Source organism: Dermacentor albipictus, unplaced genomic scaffold (assembly GCF_038994185.2).
Source record: "Dermacentor albipictus isolate Rhodes 1998 colony unplaced genomic scaffold, USDA_Dalb.pri_finalv2 scaffold_11, whole genome shotgun sequence".
In the NCBI taxonomy this organism is placed as follows: domain Eukaryota; kingdom Metazoa; phylum Arthropoda; class Arachnida; order Ixodida; family Ixodidae; genus Dermacentor; species Dermacentor albipictus.
In genome coordinates this window covers 4,207,529-4,229,196 of record NW_027225565.1, presented here as the reverse complement: position 1 = coordinate 4,229,196, position 21,668 = coordinate 4,207,529, and the positions used below count along the sequence as shown (strand labels likewise).

The 21,668-nt window shown below is 46.7% G+C and overlaps 1 protein-coding gene across 1 annotated transcript in view; it reads left to right on the top strand.

Moving 5' to 3' along the window:
* Positions 1 to 21,668, top strand: part of LOC139051311 (uncharacterized) — a 138,263-nt gene that overhangs the window by 84,185 nt on the left and 32,410 nt on the right. Inside the window, exon 7 of the mRNA XM_070528317.1 lies at positions 21,172 to 21,222. Coding sequence (XP_070384418.1) covers positions 21,172 to 21,222 — 51 coding nt within the window. The remainder of the gene's footprint in view (positions 1 to 21,171; positions 21,223 to 21,668) is intronic.

Sequence of the window (21,668 nt, the reverse complement as noted above, 5' to 3'; positions counted from 1 at the left end):
AAAAAAGAAAAAGAAGTAATTGCTCTAACAGTGAAAGAAAAAACCTTGTTCTATGAAGCTAGAAAGCGGCTGTCGTACCTTCCGCGAAGAAGTTACGCCGATGTGACGCAGATGAGGGCAGCGTCACAGAGGCCTCAGGAGTCCTCCGAGCCCACGCGCAGTGGTCCCGGAGTGACCCCTCCCGCCCCCATGGTGGAAGCAGCCAACGCTGCTCCAGCCTCTTCAAACGCCCTGCAGACACCAGTCCCGCAGGGCCCTAAGATCAAGCGAACCCCAAGGCCCGAGACACGTGTCTCGGCGCCTAACTCTCGATCCTCCAGCGCCTCAGAGAGAGCGATGGAGGTCAACGCAAAAACCCTGGTGTCATTGACACCAAAGGACAAGCGCTCTCTTGAGCGCGGTAAGCGGGACAAAATCCCAATAACCACTCAGAACAAGAAAGCGATAACCTAAAGGTTATCACTCATTTGTATAAGCCTTTTAAATTCCATGTCACCTAACATCTCACCTCTTATTCATTCCGTAGTGCCAATTCTTACCTTTCAATTTCAAAATGGCTTTTATTATCCATTGGAATTGTAGAGGTCTCATACACAATTTAGGTGACATCAAAGACATCATCAACATCTTAGGTTGACATCAAAGACATCATCAACATCTTTTCACCAGTTGCTGTATGTCTTCAGGAAACGAATCTCGGCGCGAAAAATAGTCAAATTCTCAAAGGTTTCACCGTTGTCCGAAGGGACCGCGAATGTTCCACCCGTTTGTCAGGCAGAGTGGCTATAGTCGTGCAAGGCGGCACTCCTACCCGAAATGTCCAATTGAATACATCCTTAGAAGCCGTAGCTGTCACCATTCTATCTTACAAAACCATCACCATTTGCTCACTGTATATTCCACCTCACACCCACTTCACTACTAAACAGAAAATTTAACAGAACAATTACCAGAACCATTTCTTTTAGTTGGGGATTTTAATGCTCATTGTACTCTTTGGGGCAGCGTCAAAACTGACCAAAGAGGACAGCTGGCTGAAGATTTTATCCAATCCAATGATATCTGCCTTTTAAATTCAGGTGCGCCAACTTACTTCTCACCGACTTCCCGCACATTTAGTTGTTTAGATTTAGCTTTTTGTTCGCCCTCTCTTTTTACTGATTTTAAATGGGAAGCCCTCGACACCTCATATGGTAGCGATCACTTACCCGCTCTCATCAAACTCCTACCATCACCACAAACATTTGTAACAAGACCACGCGAAGACCAACGAATGTGGGACCAGGTGAGGAAATTTAGAGGACAGTACTCATCTTACACAATACCGTTACTTACAAGTCCAGGCACACAAACAACAATACAAGAACAGGCAGATATACTTGGAGAACATTTCCGTGATGTATCCAGTTCAGGGAATTATACAAAGGAATTTTTACAATACAAACAGTCTGCTGAAAAACAGAAGATGCCCACAACTGGTGCATCAAATGAACCATACAATTCCCCCCTCACACAACAAGAAATAAACAGATTTCTTTCTGCAGGGAAAAACACAGCGCCAGGTCACGACCGCATTCACTACGCCATGCTGGCTCATCTGTCTCAGGCATCTGTAAACACTCTCCTTAAATTTTTTAACTTAATCTGGGAATCTGGCATAATGCCGGAAGAATGGAAAAAGTCAGTAGTAGTTCCATTTCTAAAAGCCGATAAATCCCCCACATCCACAAGCAGCTACAGACCTATTGCCCTCACAAGTTGTTTGGCAAAATCATATGAAGGCATCATCAATATAAGACTTTCATTTATTTTAGAATCAAGAATTGACCAAGAATCAAGAATTGATATTGACCCCCATCAGTGTGGATATAAGAAGGGTTGTTCAACCACTGACCATCTCGTCCGTCTAGAACATGAAATTAGATACGCATTTTTAAACAAACAACACTGCCTTGCAGTTTTCTTCGATTTAGAAAAAGCCTATGATACCACATGGAGATATGGAATTTTAAGAGACCTGGCTGACCTCGGCATCCGAGGTAAAATGCTTAACTGCTTAGCTGATTTTATGTCTAATAGAACATTTCAGGTACGTCTTGGCTCAGTACTATCACATACATTTAAACTGGAAAATGGTGTTCCACAAGGCTGTGTTCTCAGCACGACACTCTTTATAGTAAAAATGAACTCAGTTAATAAGGTCATACCGTCGTCTCTTATGCACTCTTTATACGTAGACGATCTCCAAGTGGCTTGCCGTGCCTCGAATTTACTAACCTGTGAAAGGCAGCTTCAACTCACAATAAATAAACTTGCACAATGAGCTAACAAAAATGGTTTCCGTTTCGCCACACAGAAAACAATTACTGTTTTGTTCTCTCAGAAACGAGGGCTACACAGCGATCCAGTCCTAAAATTGAACGACACCATACTGCCAGTGAAACAAGACCATAAGTTTTTGGGAGTAACCTTTGACACCAAACTTAACTTCCTAACTCACATAAAAGCACTAAAGGTTAAAGGAAATAAAGCTCTAAATATCCTTAAAGTTTTGTCTCATAAGCACTGGGGTTCCGACCGAACGTGCCTTTTACGTGTTTACCGGTCTCTTGTGCGTAGCCTTTTAGACTATGGCTCCGTCGTTTACGGCTCAGCCAGACAGTCCTACATCCAACGACTTGATCCGGTACATAACCTTGGACTGCGACTGGGAAGTGGTGCCTACCGAACTTCACCTATTCCAAGTTTATACGTGGAGTGTAATGAACCCTCCTTACAGCAGCGCAGAGCATTCCTCACTTTTTCCTACGTACTCAGAATTCAGTCATCACCCCAACACATATGCTACAACATCCTCACACAATGCAACACGCGCTTACACTACACAAATAAACCGACCACGATTAGGTCACTTGTCCTGCGGTATGAGCAATACTGTCGGGATTATGACATCCCCCACGAAGTCCTCCAGGTTGCCAAGAAACCACAACGGTTGGCCCCGTGGTACGATTTCACACACTTATGTGATTGGACGTTAACACATCTAAAGAAAAGAGACATCCCACACGAACACATTATACAAGAATTCCGTGCATTTCAGGACAAATATCAAAATAACATGCAATATTACACTGATGGCTCTAAAACAAAAAATCACGTGGGTGTGGGGGCCGTAACGAAAAATTGGGAAACAAGTATTCGATTACCACAACAAGCCTCTGTCCACACAGCCGAAGTATACGCAATATGGACTGTAGTTAAAAAGAGCATAGCTGACAAACACGAAAACACAGTAATATACACTGATTCATTAAGCACACTGAAGGCTCTACACGCGAAATCCGAATGTGAACCCCCGATAGGCGATATTTTAAACATGGTAACATTAAACAAATACGGCCGGTCAATTAGGTTTTGCTGGGTACCAAGCCATGTCGGTATACCGGGTAATGAAGCAGCGGATAGGTGTGCATCAATGGCAGCGCGAAAATACATAACAAACACGGCGCTTCCATATTGGGATAGTATCACGGCGATTAAGAAGGCCTTGACGGCCAAATGGCAACAGGCATGGGACCATTGCTTAAGCAACAAGCTACATCTTACTAAACCCGTAATTGGTGAGTGGAAGTCGTGCACTCACCAGCAACGGTTCTATGAGGTGATCCTGTGCCGACTTTGGATTGGACACACACATTTAACACACAACTTCCTACTCCGAAAAGAAAACCCGCCGACTTGCGAAAAATGCAATTAACCCCTTACAGTAATACACATCCTTGTAACATGTCCACAGTTTGAAACACAGCGGCGGAAGCTTTTACACAACCTATATAATGCAAACACACCTCTACACCCTACCCTACTACTGGCAGATGACCCGCTAGTGCCATTTACTAACCTGTTCCACTTTTTAGAGACAACTGGTTATTTACACGAACTATAATGCAGTGCAGGTTAGCCTGCTCTAACCTTGTGTTTCCTTTTGTCTTGTGACTGGCGCAGCATGGCCTTAGCTGCCTTTGTGCCATTAAACCCCAACTAACTAACTAACTAACGTTATGACATATGCAACACTCTTTCGCAATCGTCCCTCCTTAAGACAACCTTTCTCGCTGCGCGTGAGGGAGCTTAGTGAAGAAATGCATGTCCTACTCTTCGACCTTCGCCTAATGCATCCAGCCAAGCTGCTACCTCCTTGGGAGTGGCAGCTTATACAATGCAATACATCTTTCACTCAAGTTACAAAGCACGCTCCAGAGATTGAAATCCAAATGCATTTCCTGGAACTCCAGTACAAGTACGCCTGCACCAAGTTCTACACAGACGCATCGAAGACACACGAGGGGGTGTCCTATGCAGCCGTCAATCCATCCTTCTCGGAATCCAACGTACTGCATCCGGAAACTAGTATCTTTACGGCTGAGGCCTACGCACTGCTGTCAGCCGTAAAGCATATAAAGAAATCGAAACTCCAGAAATCAGTTATATATACGGACTCCCTTAGTGTTGTGAAGGCCTTGATGTCTTTCTGTAACCACAAAAATCACGTAATTATTTAACTCTACTTCGTACTGTGTAAAGCATATATATCTAACCAACATGTGATTATATGCTGGGTGCCTGGACATAGGGGCATCGAGGGAAACGTTCTAGCGGACCAGATGGCCACATCAATTTCATTGCATGCAGTTAATCCTACTGCTTCGGTCCCTGTCACAGACCTGAAGCCTTTTTTAAGAAGGAAACTGCGAAACCACTGGCAACGTATGTGGGACGCAGAAGTAAATAACAAACTGCACGTGATAAAGCCACAGTTAGGTTCTTGGCCCTCCATAACAAAATCATGGCAAACAGATGTCCTATTCTGTCGCCTCAGAATAGGACACACATTTGGCACGCATAACTTTTTACTCACTGAAAATTATCCTCCAACCTGCGGTAGATGCGGGGAGAGGCTGACCCTCCTACACGTCCTCCTGGAGTGTCGGGCAGCCGAATCTGAGAGAAGGAAACATTTTTCCCTAGCATACCAACAGCACATCCCCCTACATACCGTAATGCTACTCGGCCCAGAACCGCTATTTGACACCAACGCAGTCCTAAGTTTTCTTAAAGATGTTGTCTTGCATGTTGTTAGCCCCACATGTTCGTAGCAGGTTCTCTCTTCAGAGGATGCCGCTGTGATAGCTCTTTCGTATAGCACATGCCTCTAGGCCCTTGTGTTTCAAGGGCTCTGGTGAGGCAGCAGTGCTCCAAGTAATTTTACCATCTCGTATATTTTCTATTTTGCATCATTCTTCTGTGATGGATTTTAATGTTCATAGTATTCGTCATTAGTCATCGCCATAATTTTATAGCACGTAGATTTTATGCACTTTACAGTGACTATTTTTAGGCCCCTTTACAGCCAAGTCACATCTTCTTCACAGAACTCGTCATTCCACCGCAAAATCACTAACACTGTCTTGGCGCTCTTTGGCCATATCTGGCCCTTGCGCCACTAAACCACACACATTCATTCCTTCATTTACATTATATTTATTGACCTAAATGGGCTATCTTGCTACTGTAACCTCACTCAATATAGTTTCATTCCAATATACTGTGAAATAATAAACTATAAAATTGACTGTAAGATGGCTCAAACTCGTTATGGTGGCAGAAATATATGCTGGTACCAAAAAGTTCGAGACTGGCTGTGTTTTTAAGAAAGTTATTTATTTATGTACATTCAAACACTATCATGTTCGAAATAGCCAGCAATGCAGCGGTCCCACTATTCTTGCCACTTTGTGAATATGTCCTAGATGTCTTCTTTCTAGAAGGAGTTGAGCCCCCTTTTCCAATTCGAGCTTGACTTGAGCAGTCTTTCCAAAACGACAACTTTTGAGCTGATATTTTTTTAAATTTTGTGATGAGAATGAATGTAGCACATATTGGGCTATACACACTACAGTTGCACGTAGCTGAATCTGCTGCATAGCATAGATACTGCAGCCACCATGGGGAGCTGCAATGAGCCACACCAAGTGATGAGACTAACGTTACTATAATAACAATGACCGTAAGTTTGGGTTGCCAACAGAGCCCGTCAATTTCCTATCAAAGAAAAAAAACACGACATTGAAGCCGGCTTGCGTAACACTGTAGGCAGGACACCGCCACCAGGGGCCCCTTTAAAAGTTGTGGGGTCTGATGTGGGATTCTCACACCGTACTCTTGGGACAAAGGAACGACAACACAGTAGTGCAAACAATCACAAGGGCATTTATTGCACCTTTCATAGATCAATGCCTGCTAGCCGAGTTGCTATCCACAAAACATGTCGATGGGCGCGCGACAAATCTAGAAGTCCGACTCACCATGGCCGGAAGCGAGCGAATATGTTCGCCCCATGCTGGATCCCAACGCCTGGTCGCTCGCGTGTATGGTCACGCGAATCGTGGCGCGTTCGAAGGCGGCCAGGCGAGACGGTCTCGCCGAAGCATCGGTCGGCGCCCACGTGGGAGACGTCCCCCGCCGTGCGCCGACCCGCCGGGAAAGAGCGTCGCTGCACGCGCGGCACGTCCGTGCTGCTAGCTGGCTCCAACCCAAGAGAGAGCGCCTTGTCTCCCCCGCACCCAAGTAACCGCGCAGCGGCGCGACGCTCACGCCATCTCTCGCACCACGCTTGTAGCACTCCAATGCCGCGGCCCACGCGGCGACGCCGCACGGAGACGGGGCTATGCGGGAAAACAAGCTATCAGGGGAGGCGCAAGGGTCGCGCATCCCCACAAAGTACACTAAAAACACACACTGGAAACCTGCATTCCTCCATAAAAGTGGCCACATACAACAGGCCACTGAACAATTGCGCCAGGCAGAGGACACATTCGGCACCTCAGTGACAACCTCATATGCCTCCAGGTCTCACCTGTCCCAGCTGGGAAGCAACGTTCACTTTGTCCCCTCTCATGTGCCTTTATCCACATGCCTTTATGTGCCTTTATTCAAATGCACATGCACCATGCTCCACTGGCAACCTCAGCACTGTGTATGCACTGCCCCATCTCTGCTTAAGTTTGCCCACTACCAGTGCCGTGAACTGTGCATGAATTGTTGGCTATTAGCATGCAAGTCGCACTTTAAATGTCCTTTTATTCTCTTCACCAATAGTTTCCACAATATCGGTAACATCACATGCTTCATGCTGAATGAAAACCAGGCAACTGCTGGACACAGGGGCCACACTTTTCAGCCCTCTTTTAGTGTAAATGTGATATGTGCATATAAACACTATGCACTCCTACTGCTCACATGTGGGTGGATTTCTTTGGGAAGCGTAATCTCCAGGATTGACAAATGGCAGCACCAACTTTAATGCACCAGTTAGCCTGCTTTATTTTGTTAGGAGTGCCACCTAGTAGGTTTGGCTCTGACATTTTAAAAAGCATTGTCATCCGCCTTAGAAATTTTTAAGTGGCCATAAAGAATGCTGGTTTGCGTTTTGAAAACTCAGGTGAATGACCCAAAATAATTTGAGCAACATGGATCCTTTCATGTAGACTGCTGAAATCTGAATATTAGGAGTCCACTTTCTCAATATTGTTTCGAACTGTGGGGACAAATAAAGCCTTGACAAGGGGACACTAAAGAGAAAAATAAGTTGAGCTGTATTAGTAAATTACCCTTCTACAATACCAAAATAAGCCACTTTTACAGTGAGAATAAGCTTGGTAGGTGAGAAAAGACACAGAAGGAAGTTCCTGCACCGGCTCACCATCACGGTGTATATTTTGATGGTGTCTGCTCGGTCCTAGTTAGTTTTTCATCAGTAAATATGGACTGCATGGTATCAGGAACAAGCCTGTGACTTAGCAAGTTTGCAGAAATTTTACTGCACAGCAATGGCCAAATATGAAAGAATGTGCTAAAATCCGTGATGTCACACTGATGTACTGGTGCTGAGGCTCAGGTGTGAAATTTTGAAATGTAAATTTGGCCTTCATCTTCTAAAAATTGCCCTCTTACCGTAAAATTAATGTAAATAGAGTTTCGAAAGAATATACATTACGAGTCTAAACAGGTTGAGTGTTTCTCTTAAGTGTCCTTTAAGAGTTGAAGCTCCAAACAGGGCATTAGGGATGAACCACTACCTGTGGTGCCCTGTTCTTCTTAAAGCAAAGCTTTCTTTGCCCAATCCCCCTAGGTGTAATGGTGTGCACACGTAACAATTTTTGTGCAATAAACAACTTGCATAGCATTTAAACATTTAAATCATGCAACTTTGCTGTCTGCGAACGCCATGTCCAGCATGCCTTAAATAAAGTGGCGAAATGGGCTCAAGAAAACGGTTTCAGGTTGAGCCCACAGAAAAGTACATGCATTCTTTTCACGAACAAGAGAGGAACAGTACCATGTCCTGCTATTGAGCTCTCGGGTAGCGGATTACCCGTAAGTGCCGAGCACAAGTTTCTTGGCATCATATTGGACTCGAAACTCACATTCATCCTGCATATTAAATTAAATTCTTGAAGGCTAGCCCCCGAAGGCAGAGATCTAACTTGTCTCGAACTCGACTTCTGGCAGTCTCAAGACAGCTTCGCCGCGCGTCTTAAATCGTTCTTGAGCTTGCGGACGACTTGCGAACGACTTAGCTGGGTCGAAGTCCGCCCAAGTTTCAAGTCTGCTCCCGGGCTAGCTTGAAACAGACTTCATGCGTTATTCCAACATGGCAGCCTCCCGAACGGACGTCGCACGGAGGTTAGCTGCTTTCGAGTTGGCTTGCCACGCCATGGATACAGCATTTTCAGAGGCGCAGCCCTTGCTGAATATTTCACGACCCGCCCTACGTGACCGAGGGCATCTGATGGAGCTGTATGACGACGAACAATTCCTCGGTCGCTACAGATTCACGAAGAACGCCGTGCGACTTCTCGCTATGTTGCCTATCCGGGTAAGTGGGGACAACAGGGGACAGCCTGTGTGCCTCCCATGCTGCAGTTGCTGATGGCTGTGATGTTTTACGGCGCTGGCATGTTTCAAACAGTCACCGGGGGTCCAGTCGGCATTCTTCAGTCAACAGTGCGCCGCGCAGTTGGAAAGGTGACGCTGCTCATCGCGAAGCACCTGCGCCCGAAGCTGGTGCGCTTCCCGCAGTCGCGAAAAGATTGATTGCGAGCCTATTTTCTCATCTCCAATGACTACACATGCCATACATAACCAGTTATTAGCGCTCACGACCATATTTATGCTCGGCTTGCCGAACTGTCACGCACTCAACCACCAAATACGAAACATGCGCATCAGCATAATAAAAAGTAGCCCAAATGAGCCAGTCATGCAGAACATGTGCGCTTACCAGTATTGTGGCGCTCTCGCTTTTCTTTCGCAGCTTCCTCTTTCCGCTTTTGCTTCAGGTTGGTCCAGCATTTTTTTTTCAGTTGCAGGTGATCACGCCGCGTAATCCCGTGGTTGGCATTATATTGTTTTGCTATTTCTTTCCATGTCTGATTCTTCTTGGTCAACGACGCGACATCAGTTTTCTTGCATTCCACAATATGCTTGTAGTCGTTCACGAGTGTCATCAGCAGGCTCTTTTCGTCTTCTGTAAAACGGGGTGCCATCTTGAATTGCGGTGCATTCTCTTGGGAGGAGAGCATACGTGAGTGCCACATTTCAGCGTCAAAGCCTCTTGACAGGACAGCAATTTCGTACCAACTGCAGCGCGTGGCCGTCGCGCAAGCCCCACAACTTGTTTTCCTAACAGACGACACTATCCTAGCAGACAACACACGCTGCCAATTTGCGATGTCTACGACTGTGCCACACTCTCCCTCTCATTGTTCTCGACAAACCCTCCATGCGAAGTAGACAAATCGTTTGCACGTGTCATTTTATTTATTTATTTTGTTTTTTATCGGGTGTTGTCACCCATATGGGTCTGGACAGGGGACTCTACGGTGCTCGGTACTCCTCGTTCGCAGCATATGTTGCAGTTTTTTCTTGTTTATGACTCCGGCCTAGTGCGTTCGAATAGGTTGGCCCTTTCTTGAAAGGGTCACGTAGCCCGACCAGAACAAAGGCCGTCGTCTTCCTGCTGGAACGTCTGTAGGCGAAAAGGGACGCGCGAGCTCCCTCAGAAACCGACCGTATGCCTCGTCCCAACCTCTTATATCCGATTGCCGGCCCAGACGGCGCACAAACACCTTGCGGCAATCGAGAACAAAAGCCGTTGAAAGACCACCATACAAACTAACCATTTCGTTGGCTTCTCTACCGCCATTTATACAAACGCGCAACAAGACCTCCGAGTTAAAAATAAGCTAAAACAAAAATAAATGTGACTATAAAATTGATTTGCACTCAAATACACTGTCGTCTAAAAGTGGAGCAGTGACTTGAAAAAATGGTGAAACCTGCAACTCAAAAAGCGCGCCAAAACACCGAAACTTGAAGACCACTTAAACCCGCCGGGAATGCGCGCTTTCTGCAAGCAACACTGCCTATCGCAGCGGCGGACGTAGCCAGATGGAATAAGTTTACCCAAACTGTACTTCAGCACTTAGGCCCTGCCAGAAATTTGGAAACATAGATACTTTTTGTGCTGTACAACGTGCCTTACGCTAGTAAATTTATTGTTAACCTCGAACACAGACGAGCAACCTGCTTTTGCATTGAAGTACAGTCTTGACTTGACGAAGCAAGTCAGCTTGAGCGTCTATGAAACGCGAAAGCCGACTTGAGCGTTTTGAAGTCCGCTTCTTGCTTCGGGCCGACTTCTTCAAGTCAAGTCCAAGCACGATCCAAGTTAGATCCCTGCATTCGGGGGTAAGTGTCTTAAAACAATGAACTTGTTAAAACTTCTATCAAGCACAACATGGGGCAGCGACAGAAAATGTCTTTTGAACTTGTATCGGTGTCTTGTCGGCTCACGTCTTGACTACGGTGCTATAGTATATCAGTCCGCTACACCAAGTGCATTAAAGATGTTGGATCCTGTCCATCATTTAGGAATCCACCTTGCAACCGGAGCTCTCAGGACAAGCCCCGTACAAGCCTTTATGCAGAAGCAAATGTATGGTCACTCCATCTTCAGAGGTCATATAGCAGTTTTACATATTTCCTTAAAATAAATCCAAACCGCAAACATCCCCCTTATTCATGCATAAACGATATGACCGCTGCCATACTCTTCAATAACCGACCTGCAGCGAGAAGGCGTTCTCTTTGCGTGCAAGGAACCTTAGTGAGGAAATGGGTGTTCCGGTGCTTGAACATTGTCTTATCGCTCCAGCGAAAATATTACCGCCATGGCAGTGGCAGCTGATGGAGTGTGACGCGTCCTTTGTAGAGGTCACTAAACATGCGCCAGAGACGCATATTAAAATGCATTTCTTAGAACTGCAGTAAAACTACTCGTGCACAGAGTTTTACACAGACGCTTCTAAGTCACATGCCGGGGTGTCTTACGCAACCATTGGTCCATCCCTTTCAGAATCCGGTGTACCCTGCAACAAGTATCTTTACAGCTGAGGCCTACTCCCTATTGTCAGCTGTGAAGCATATAAAAAAAATCTTAACTTCAAAAAGCAATTATATTTACAGACTCCTTAACCCTTTAAGGCGCCTTGTACACAATTGTGTACATTGTACTTCTGGTGTTTTTTTTTCGCGTTTAGGGCGCGCAATTTTCTATTAGGTTGGCTTTAGCACATTCCCAAACTTTAAACTGACAACCATGTGCATTTTGGGCACCATCTGTCGCATTTCCGTGAAGATGTTCATATCAAAACAAGAAATGGCGGACGCCGGAGCAGCAAAGAGCGGTGAGTCAAGTTCTTATTTTTTTTAGAGCCACTTTTTTTTTATTGTGGCAAGCGAAAAAAAAATTAGACGCGCTTGTGCATCATATGAAGTACCGAGGAGTGATAATTTTATCCTTTCTGAGGAGATGACCGAACGCTAACGCTCGCACGCGCATGTGTACACGATTGTGTACAAAGCGCCGTGGTCGCTGCAGAAATGAAGAACGCTGAGAGTTGCTTTGATTTTCTTTCCAGGTTTTTTGGCTATTCGTCGTTCTTTCTACAATGCAAACAAGTATAAGAAAACCCAAAAGACAGCTGAAAGGCTTTTGGAGCTCATTGCTGATAAATGTTTCAGACGTTGGGGAAAGTGACGAAGAAGAAGCCACGTGCGAAGCGACCGACGCCTGCGTTGCACCTGCGTTCACCAACCTCACAGAAGAGGAAGGCGGTGCTGCAGGGGAAACGCAAGCTGAAGAAGTGGACACAGAGTGTTTTTTCCTTTTGTGAACCTGGGTATCTGCAATTCTTGGCTGGACGACCACCGTGACAATCAAACGCTGCCTGGAGCTAAACTCCTATATTTGATGAATTTTCGCTTGCTTGCAAGCTGCCGAAGCATTAATTAAATCGGTACTACCCGAGAAAAAGCGTGGAAGGCCTTCTCTTGCAGAGATCCAAGCACCACAACCAAAGATATGGCAAAAAAGCAAGAATATCGCGTCCTTGCACCGACGCGCACTACGACTCCTTTGACCATTGGTCCGAATCCCACGACCAGAACGTGCGAATTAGGTGCAAGCTCAAGAAGTGCACATGAGGCACCCGGATATTCTGCATGAAATGCGCCGTGCAACTGTGCTTGACGAAAGAGAGCAATTGCTTCCTCGCATTCCACAAGTGAATTTTGTGACCACCGAGGCGCTGTGTACACAATTGTGTACGATGTTGCAAATAATAAAGTTTCATAATAACTTTCAAGAATTCGATGGTTTTGTGTTTCTTAGGTCCCAAAAAGAATGTTTATATATAAAAAGATTTTTTTCTATGCATAATTGCAAGTGGCGCCTGAAAGGGTTAAGCGTCATAACAGCCTTGAAGTCACTCTGTAAACACAAAAACCCAGTACTTGCTGAGCTCTATTCTATTGTCTGTAGAGCGTATATATCAAACCAGCATGTGATTATAAGCTGGGTGCCTGTCCATAGGGGCATCGAGGGTAACGTTCTAGCGGACCAGATGGCCACATCAATTGCATCGCACGCTGTTAATCGTACCGCTGCAGTCCCTGTCACAGATCTGAAGCCCTTGTTGCGAAGGAAACTGCAAAACTACTGACGGCAGCGCTTGTGCGAGCTGGAAACAAATAATAAGCTGCACATAATAAAACTTCAATTGGGTTTCTGGCCTTCTGCAACAAAATCACACCGGACAATGTCCTATTCTGTCGTTTAAGAATAGGACACGCATTTGGCACCCATAACTTTTTACTCACTGGAAATGATCTTCCAACCTGTGGCAGATGCGGGGAGGTCTTCAGAGGATGCCGCTGTGATAGTTGTTCCATATAGCATATGCCTCTAAGCCCTTGTGTTTCAAGGGTTCTGGCGAGGCAGTAGTGCTCTAGACAATTTTAGCATCTCTCATATTTTGTATATTGCATCTTTCTTTCCTAATACATTTTAGTGTTCGTAGTACATGTCAGTAATCATTGCCATAATTTTACTATGCATAGATTTTATGCAATTTACACCAACTCTTTAGGCCCCTTTACAGCCACGTCACATTAAATTCACAGAACCCGTCAGGCCACTACGAACTCATAAACATTAGCATGGCACTCTTTGACCATACCTGGCCCTTGCGCCATTAAACATCAAACATTCATTCAACTTGCATAGCCCTGAATGCTGACCATCAAAGTAGTGCCAGTGAGCACACGTGTGTTTTGCATAACCAAATAATAGACCGCCACATAAAACCTGTACATATAATGTAGCCTCATAAGTATCTCTAAAGCACACACACCTCTTAATAAATCAGTGCACTATATTGAACGGCTTATTTGATTTGCTTAATTGGTGCTACCCAATTCTTACAAACTGTGTATGTGCCATCATCAGATGCTCCAGCTTATGTAGGGTGCAGTGGCGTAGCCAGAAATTTTGTTCGAGGGGGGCTACGCCACTGGCCCAATATCGGACTAATATATATATATATATATATATATATATATATATATATATATATATATATATATATATATATGCACGTTGCAGCTCAGCCTCCTCCTTAAGAGGAAGCTTTAGCTCGGGTGCTCCTATTTAAGTACATGTAGAAGGGGACTTAGTTTTTTCCTGCAATCACTTCACCAAATTTGACGAGGTTTGTTGCATTTAAAAGAAAAAGTTTAATTCTAGTGACTACTGGTTCCGAATTTTTCATTTAGATGGTCAATTATTCATTAAAAATGGGCCAAAATTGAAAATTTTCAGAAAACGATACTATCAAGTTTAACACTCCATGACTCAACAATGAAAAATGATATCACAATTCTGTGAATCGCATCTAATAGTACATCTACAGCGGACAATGGTTTTGGCCCGGTCTTGGAATGTCTTTGCAACGTCCTTTGAACCGTTTGCTCCAACGCTTCACAGTGGTCAATGAAATGAAGTGTTCAACGTACACGGCAGTCATATGGTGATTAATTTCTATTTTGGAAACACCTTCAGCTGTCAAAAACTTTGCGACACCGAGCTGCTCAACTTTTGAAGTGTCCATTATGTGACGCAACCATATTCAACGTAGTGTATGAGAGCATTAAAGCACATTTATCTTCACACCTGCGTGTCACTTTTGTAAATGAGACATGCCGTTCTCCTACGCGCATGCCTCGCAGATAACGAACCGAACCATTATTGCGCGGTTAGGGTAGGCTCACTTTCATTTGACTCGCCCTCGTACATTAGAAATGCAAAGAAACAATGGGATATACAAATGCGAAAATACGGCTTGATAAAGGACAAAAAAGTGTCACTGGAAACAAAGTTCACTGCATGTATACACAAGACCTCGCAACAAGATATTTAAGTATACGTATAAGTCTCCAATGAGTCTATGTATGTAAGAAGAAGTAACTGTATATAATGCGTCAAACAAGGCAAATAAAAATGTTGCACAATCATAGATTCACAGAATCCTAGATTCCGCCCCCATTCCATCCACTCCCCCCGATGTATTGCGCGCGACGGAAGGTGGCACGCTTGCTCCCCGCTTTTCTCCTTTGCGCACACAAGACTGAGCCACCATCGTCGGCTCACCCATTACATTTCCCCTCCTACACTTTCACTCGCACATACAGCATGCAGCGCGTGGTCACGATGTTATCGCCCTTGGACTTTATACAAAACATGAGGGTGACGGCGACGGCTGGAATGCGCCTGGAGTGTCCATGTAGTGGATCCGATTCCGCCGCCGCCGCCGCCGCCGTGAGCGTCTGCACAACGAGCGGATGTTTATGTTCGCGGCGCCGGCCTCCTCGGCGGCGTGGAAGTCACGTACAATAAGTTTCAGTTTCAACGGCGCTCGGCTACTCGCCGGTCGCTCTCAAAGTTCGTTCTCTTCTCTCTGCGCGCGTCTGTCTATAGCGGACGCATTTCGCGCCCCTATAGCTTGGTGACCCAGACGTAGCAAGCTCACGCAATGGAAGACGAAATGAACACTACAGTAGTCAGCAACGACGCCCCGGCTCCTCAGCCCCAATCAACAGTGCCAGGCGACATCCCTGCCCCCAGCGCTGCCATGGACGCCATTTCCAATGCCCAGCTGCAGCTGCCGCCGTTTTGGCCGAAGAATCCCGAGAGCTGCGTGACCTGCGTGCAGGGTCCACATCTCTCTCGTTTGCTGAGGTGCCACTGCCGTTTTCCTCCGGTACGATCGTCTGCGACATGTCAACAGGCTGTGCTCGTCCATTTGTGCCTTCCTCGCACCGCCGTCAAGTCTTTGACAAGCTACACGACTCGAGCCATCCTGGTGTTCGCGCCACTCAGCGCCTCATCACCTCCCGTTATGTGTGGCCCGGCATCAACGCAGATGTCCGCCGCTGGGCTGGAGAATGTCAACGCTGCCAACGTGCAAAAACGACCCGCCACACCAAGTCACCACTTCAACCCTTCCGTCCGCCCGACTCTCGCTTTGACCACGTTCACATCGACATTGTTGGTCCACTGCCTTCATCGCGCGCTAAACGATACATCCTCACCTGCGTTGACCGCTACACGCGCTGGCCTGAAGCGTTTCCCGTGGCGCCAACCGTGGCGTCCGTTTTCGTGGCCGGTTGGATATCTCGTTTCGGCTGCCCCAGCGTGGTAACAACCGACCGCGGACGACAGTTTGAAAGTGAGCTCTTCGGAGCGTTAACAAGCATCCTCGGTATCCGCCACATCCACACAACTGCATACCATCCGTCAGCAAATGGAATGGTGGAAAGGCTTCACCGCCAGTTGAAAGCCGCCCTCATCGCCCGCGACGCTCGAACTTCATGGGTCGACGAACTGCCGCTAGTTCTACTAGGTATTCGGTCGGCCATAAAAGAGGACCTCGGGTGTACTGCTGCCGAAATGGTCTACGGGACGACACTACGTCTACCCGGCGAATTCTTCGCACCACCTGCAGTCCCCAACCTCTCGCCTCCTGCCTACGTTGAGCAACTTCGGTCGCTCTTTGAGCGCTTGCGACCTACATCACCTCGACAGCCCTCCACTTACGACGTTTTCGTAAGCAAAGACCTAGCTGCCTCAACTCACGTTTTCGTGCGCCGCGAAGGCATCCGACCCGGCCTCACTGCACCGTACGACGGCCCGTTCGAAGTACTACAGCGCGGAGAAAAGACTTTTACTGTTTCTGTGAACGGCCGTGAAAACGTGATTTCAATCGACCGTGTGAAGCCCGCGTACATGGCAAACTTGTGCGTTCCTCTTGCACTCCCCACTTGTTCCCCGCCCGATTCTCCCCCATCCGTACCCTGCCCCGTGAGCAAGCACGTGTCCTGGGTAGGGTGTATCCTGGGCATCAGCGCGACAGCAGCGACCTTTGTATCTACGGGGGGGAGCCCTGTAGTGGATCCGATTCCGCCGCCGCCGCCGCCGTGAGCGTCTGCACAACGAGCGGATGTTTATGTTCGCGGCGCCGGCCTCCTCGGCGGCGTGGAAGTCACGTACAATAAAGTTTCAGTTTCAACGGCGCTCGGCTGCTCGCCGGTCGCTCTCAAAGTTCGTTCTCTTCTCTCTGCGCGCGTCTGTCTATAGCGGACGCATTTCGCGCCCCTATAGTCCATATAATTGCTTTCACAATAATATAATAAACGTATCCGGCAACTGAAGCGTCCCGTCACCCATTACTTTCCGCAAAAGAAGTATCAAAATCGAACTTTCACCATGCGACAATTCGCTGCGCCGCAACAATGTATTTTTTTTTTTTTTCTGTGAGGGGGAGGCACCGAAATGAAAAAAAAAAACGCATAGGAAAGTATGTTGGCCAGAATCGAATCCCTACTTCGGGCACCTAATGGGGCTACGGAAGGAATAGCGAAGAAAACATGAGACGCTTGGTCCACTGAGAACCATACGCATACTGCTCAGTATCCTACAGCGGCGAAACAAGACTTTCCGGAAAGGTTCCGCTCAAGGAATGCGGTGCAATCCTTCGAGTCCGCACAGTGATGGCGGCGAGCGACCATTGTTTTTTTTTCTCATCTGCTAGCCAGAAAGCGTCCAAAACTCTGTCAGGTGAAAATCCACTCGGCCAGAGCAAACTGAACGTGCACCGAAGTGCACCGCACGGTGGTCGGGGCCATACGAGAAAAACGTATGCGCTCTGGTTGGCTCTGGCAGCCCGCGGGTAGGGTAGCGAGAAAAAAAAAATAAATTGAAGAGGCTCAATGTGTTCTCGCGAATAAAAGTCAATGGATGGATGGATGCAAAACTTTAATAAGGTCCTGAGGTACGCGACTCAGCGCGCTGCGGGCCGCACCCACGTTGGGACAGTCAGGCCTTGCCCGACCGCCGCATCGTGGGCCCTCTGGACAGCCCATAGTTGCGCTCCGGCATCAGGGCTCTTGATAGCGGAGAGCCACTTGTCCTCGTAGATTTGTTCTGTGCCTCGTAACGAGGGGCAATGCCAGAGCATATGGTCTAGGCTAGCGATGTCATTGCAGTGCCTGCAAGAACTAGTGGCATAGGTGTCGGGATAAATTTTGTGGAATAAAGCCGGGTTGGGATATGAGCCTGTTTGCAATAATCTGAGGGTCAATGCCTGCGCTCTATTTAACTTCTTGTGTGGAAGGGGAAAGTCTCTCCTGTCGAGATAAAAGTGCTGCGCAATTTCGTTGTATGTGGTCGGTTGATCTCTGTTCTCCACCACTGCGGGCCGGCGTTGGAGTTCTCCGTGGTCGCGGAAAGCGAGACCTCGCGCCTTGGAGTGGGCCAGCTCGTTGAGGTTTGTGGGGCCTCCCATGATGGATCCCATGTGAGCGGGGAACCACGTGAGAGTGTGGGTGACGATGCTTTTGCCGTCGAGGATGCGACAGGCTTCCTTACACACGGCGCCGACGCTGAAGGCGCGGATGGCTGCCCTGGAGTCGCTAAAGATATTGGTATGTCCGTCGTCCAGGAGGGCTAAGGCAATGGCCACTTGCTCGGCCGCACGCGACGACGTGCTTCGTAGAATAAATAAAAGTCAAAGTAGAAAAAACAAATAAGAACGTAGTTACTTTGGCTGGCTTTAGTGTCTTGACATGGATGTTCTGGCGTAGGTTAAAAAAAATGTTGATATTTTTTTATGTGACATGACGGCACAAATGTACCACCCCAACGCTTCGTCTCATTAGACCTCGCTGCCTGCTTTGTCAACTCGTCTGCTAGTGTGTTGATTTGGCTTGTCTCGTTGTATGTTCCGATGCAAGACTTTAGAAAAGTCAATAGACCTTTGGTGTCAAATGTTTATAACAACATTAAACCCACAAGTTCTGCAATTGAAAATCTAAAGCACAACTTTGGAAATGTCAATGCACCTTTCACATCAAGAGCTTATGAGATTTATACCCATAAAGTTTCGCAATTGATATCCATGCGCTCCATAGATTCCGTAGCCTCAGTGAGATGCCGCGGCGAGCCCGCTCACCATCAAAGCGCCCTTGAAACTTTGTGCTTGGATGGGACTGCTTGGCGTTATGTGACTCCCGGTGTATGGGCGCTGCCACGAAATCCAGCCCGAGTAAGCAATCTTCGCGGTTAAATGTCTTTTCGAGCGTCAAAAAGACATTCTAGACAAAATCTAGAGTGATTTCCGGCGCCGGGGGTCGCTTTGGTCAGCGGTGCATGGACAGCACGAAAAAATTTCAAGGGGGGGGGGAGCTGAAGCCCCATAAGCCCCCCCCCCCCCCTGGCTACGCCCCTGGTAGGGTGTCCCAACTAACATTAACCAAGCTGTTCAATGCAAAAACGATTTTAAAAACATGGTGTAAGATTCAATTATAAAACCTATGGTCTATGTGTGTATACACACACACAAGTGGAGTAGACGCCACGGCAGCATAGGAAGTGGCGATCGCCCTAGCGTGCGTTAGTACAGACACGAGGGTGATTATTAGTGACAGCAAATCGGCAGTAAGAAATTTCTGCAAAGGAAAAATATCGGACTACGCGTACAGCATGATATCGAAAGGCAACCTAGACAGAGGGATCACCCTAACCTGGTGCCCCGCTCACTCCAACATACCAGGAAACGAAGCCGCCAACGCCCTCGCTTGAGCGCTCATTATCCGGGGGGGAGGACGGCCTCAACCTAACTTTAAGGTTGAGATGCTCACGACCTACCACGAGGTCATAGAGCACTACAGATTAATACGCCGGAAATATCCATTCCCGAATAGGTCCCTCACGTCCACAGAGGCAGTCACCTGGCGCCGCCTGCAAGCCAAGGACCACATGTCTCCCAGATGGCGATACCTCACGCAAACGGGAAATCCGGAGGACCAATTCTGCAGATTCTGCAATAAAATAGGAACTCTAAGACATATCCTACGGGAGTGCAGCTACTCCCCGGGATATAATTTATTCAAGGACGAAGAAGCATGGGAGACCGCGCTTTATAGCGAATACCCGGCAGCACAAGCCAACATTGTCTGTCTGGCAACCGAAGCAGCAAGTCGCTTCGTCTACTAACCCCTGTCCCTTAGGGTGACATCGCGCTCCCTGGACGCCTACGAGCAGTACCGGAGCTCCGGTGTCACCCCTTAGGGACAATAAAAGTTTTTACACACACACTGTAGGCCTTATAATTGTATTTTACACTATGTCTTCTTAATAACTTTTTTGTTGTTGAACATCTTGGGTAACATCAACAGGGGCACACAGCATAGCATGGAGTTTTGACCAACAAAGTAGCGCTAGTGAGCGTGCCTCTGCATTTTCAAACAATAAATCTGCATAACACCTGTAAGTATAATATCAGCTCGCAGGTATCTCTGAAGCACACAGACCTTTCAGTGGAATAGTGCCTGATTTTTAATGGCTTCTTTGATTTGCTTATTATTTTTTATAGTATTTGCCCTACCTCATACATGTGCCACTGGGTATGTGCCACTTTGAAACAAGGGTTATAAAAGCCTTAAATGTATTTACATGGTTCGCATTTTTCTCTGCGTAGACCCCTCCTCACCATTCTTCCCTCGACAAACATCAAACATCACCTTCATCCTTGTGACATATCTGCATGAACATCTCACATTGTGCAACCACGTGAACTGCTGTTTGCATTTTGGCATGCAAACAGTCCTTGCGGGATTCCACAGAACTGATGTGCCATTTCAGTGTCCCACTGCTTGAGTTATCGATTAATTCCTCCTCACTCTGCAATCGGCTAACCTCCTGGTTAGCTCAGATGGTAGAATGACTGCCCCGGAAAGGCATTGGTCCCGGGTTCAAGTCCCGGACTAGGGCGATTTTTTTCTTCAACTGCAAGGCCTTTTTTTCTGAGAAACCTGTATTGGTTTCCTTTGTAGCTTCGTGCTACCATTCGGGTGGATGCCAATTTTTCCCTTTCACTGGTATTGTACCACGGTGTTATTCTTGCACAGAAATCACGGCCATAATGTATTGTATCTGGTTGCCAGCAACCACAAAGCGCATTCAGGCTACAATTTCAACGTGGTCGTCACGCTGTCATGTAAAGTTAATTTGCAAGGTCATGTCATGCCAGAACTTGTTTTATGCTGATGCCAGTCTGTTTTGACCTACCACTCATCTGTTGTATTGTGGCTTCTGTGGCTTAGCATACTACTCTCAAAAGTTTTTTTTTGTCTTTTTTTACACATCCACAGGTAGTGAAAGAACTGAGACCTGACGTGATGCTGGCTGGGCATCGTCATGAGGCAAGTATTTCTTACTCTGCAGCTTACATTTGGAAGGGGTTTTTCTGCTAAAATTGGCTGTATCCTATAACGCCATCACTCATTGTCTCCAAATCTGGAATGTTTGAAACTTGTTTCTAAAGATTATGTATTTTCATATTATTTGCTATTGAGGTAGTTCTGGAGACAGTGCCAAATGGGAACAGTATACGTTAAAACAGAGAGATGCACATTCGAAGCACATTATGAACCTACAATGTCAGCAAGACGAGTCCCCAAGCTGCTTTGTTACTTGTAGCTCAGGGCGCACATGAACACTTAAGAACAGTGGCCCATATCTCTGACCAGTGCATCAGTCGTAGTGTGTGATGCACAGATGTCCATTCTTGGCTTACATCTGTGTTAGCAATATGTGTCAACCAAGCTTTTATGTGTGCTTGCATGTGCTTCGCTGCGATGCACTTAAA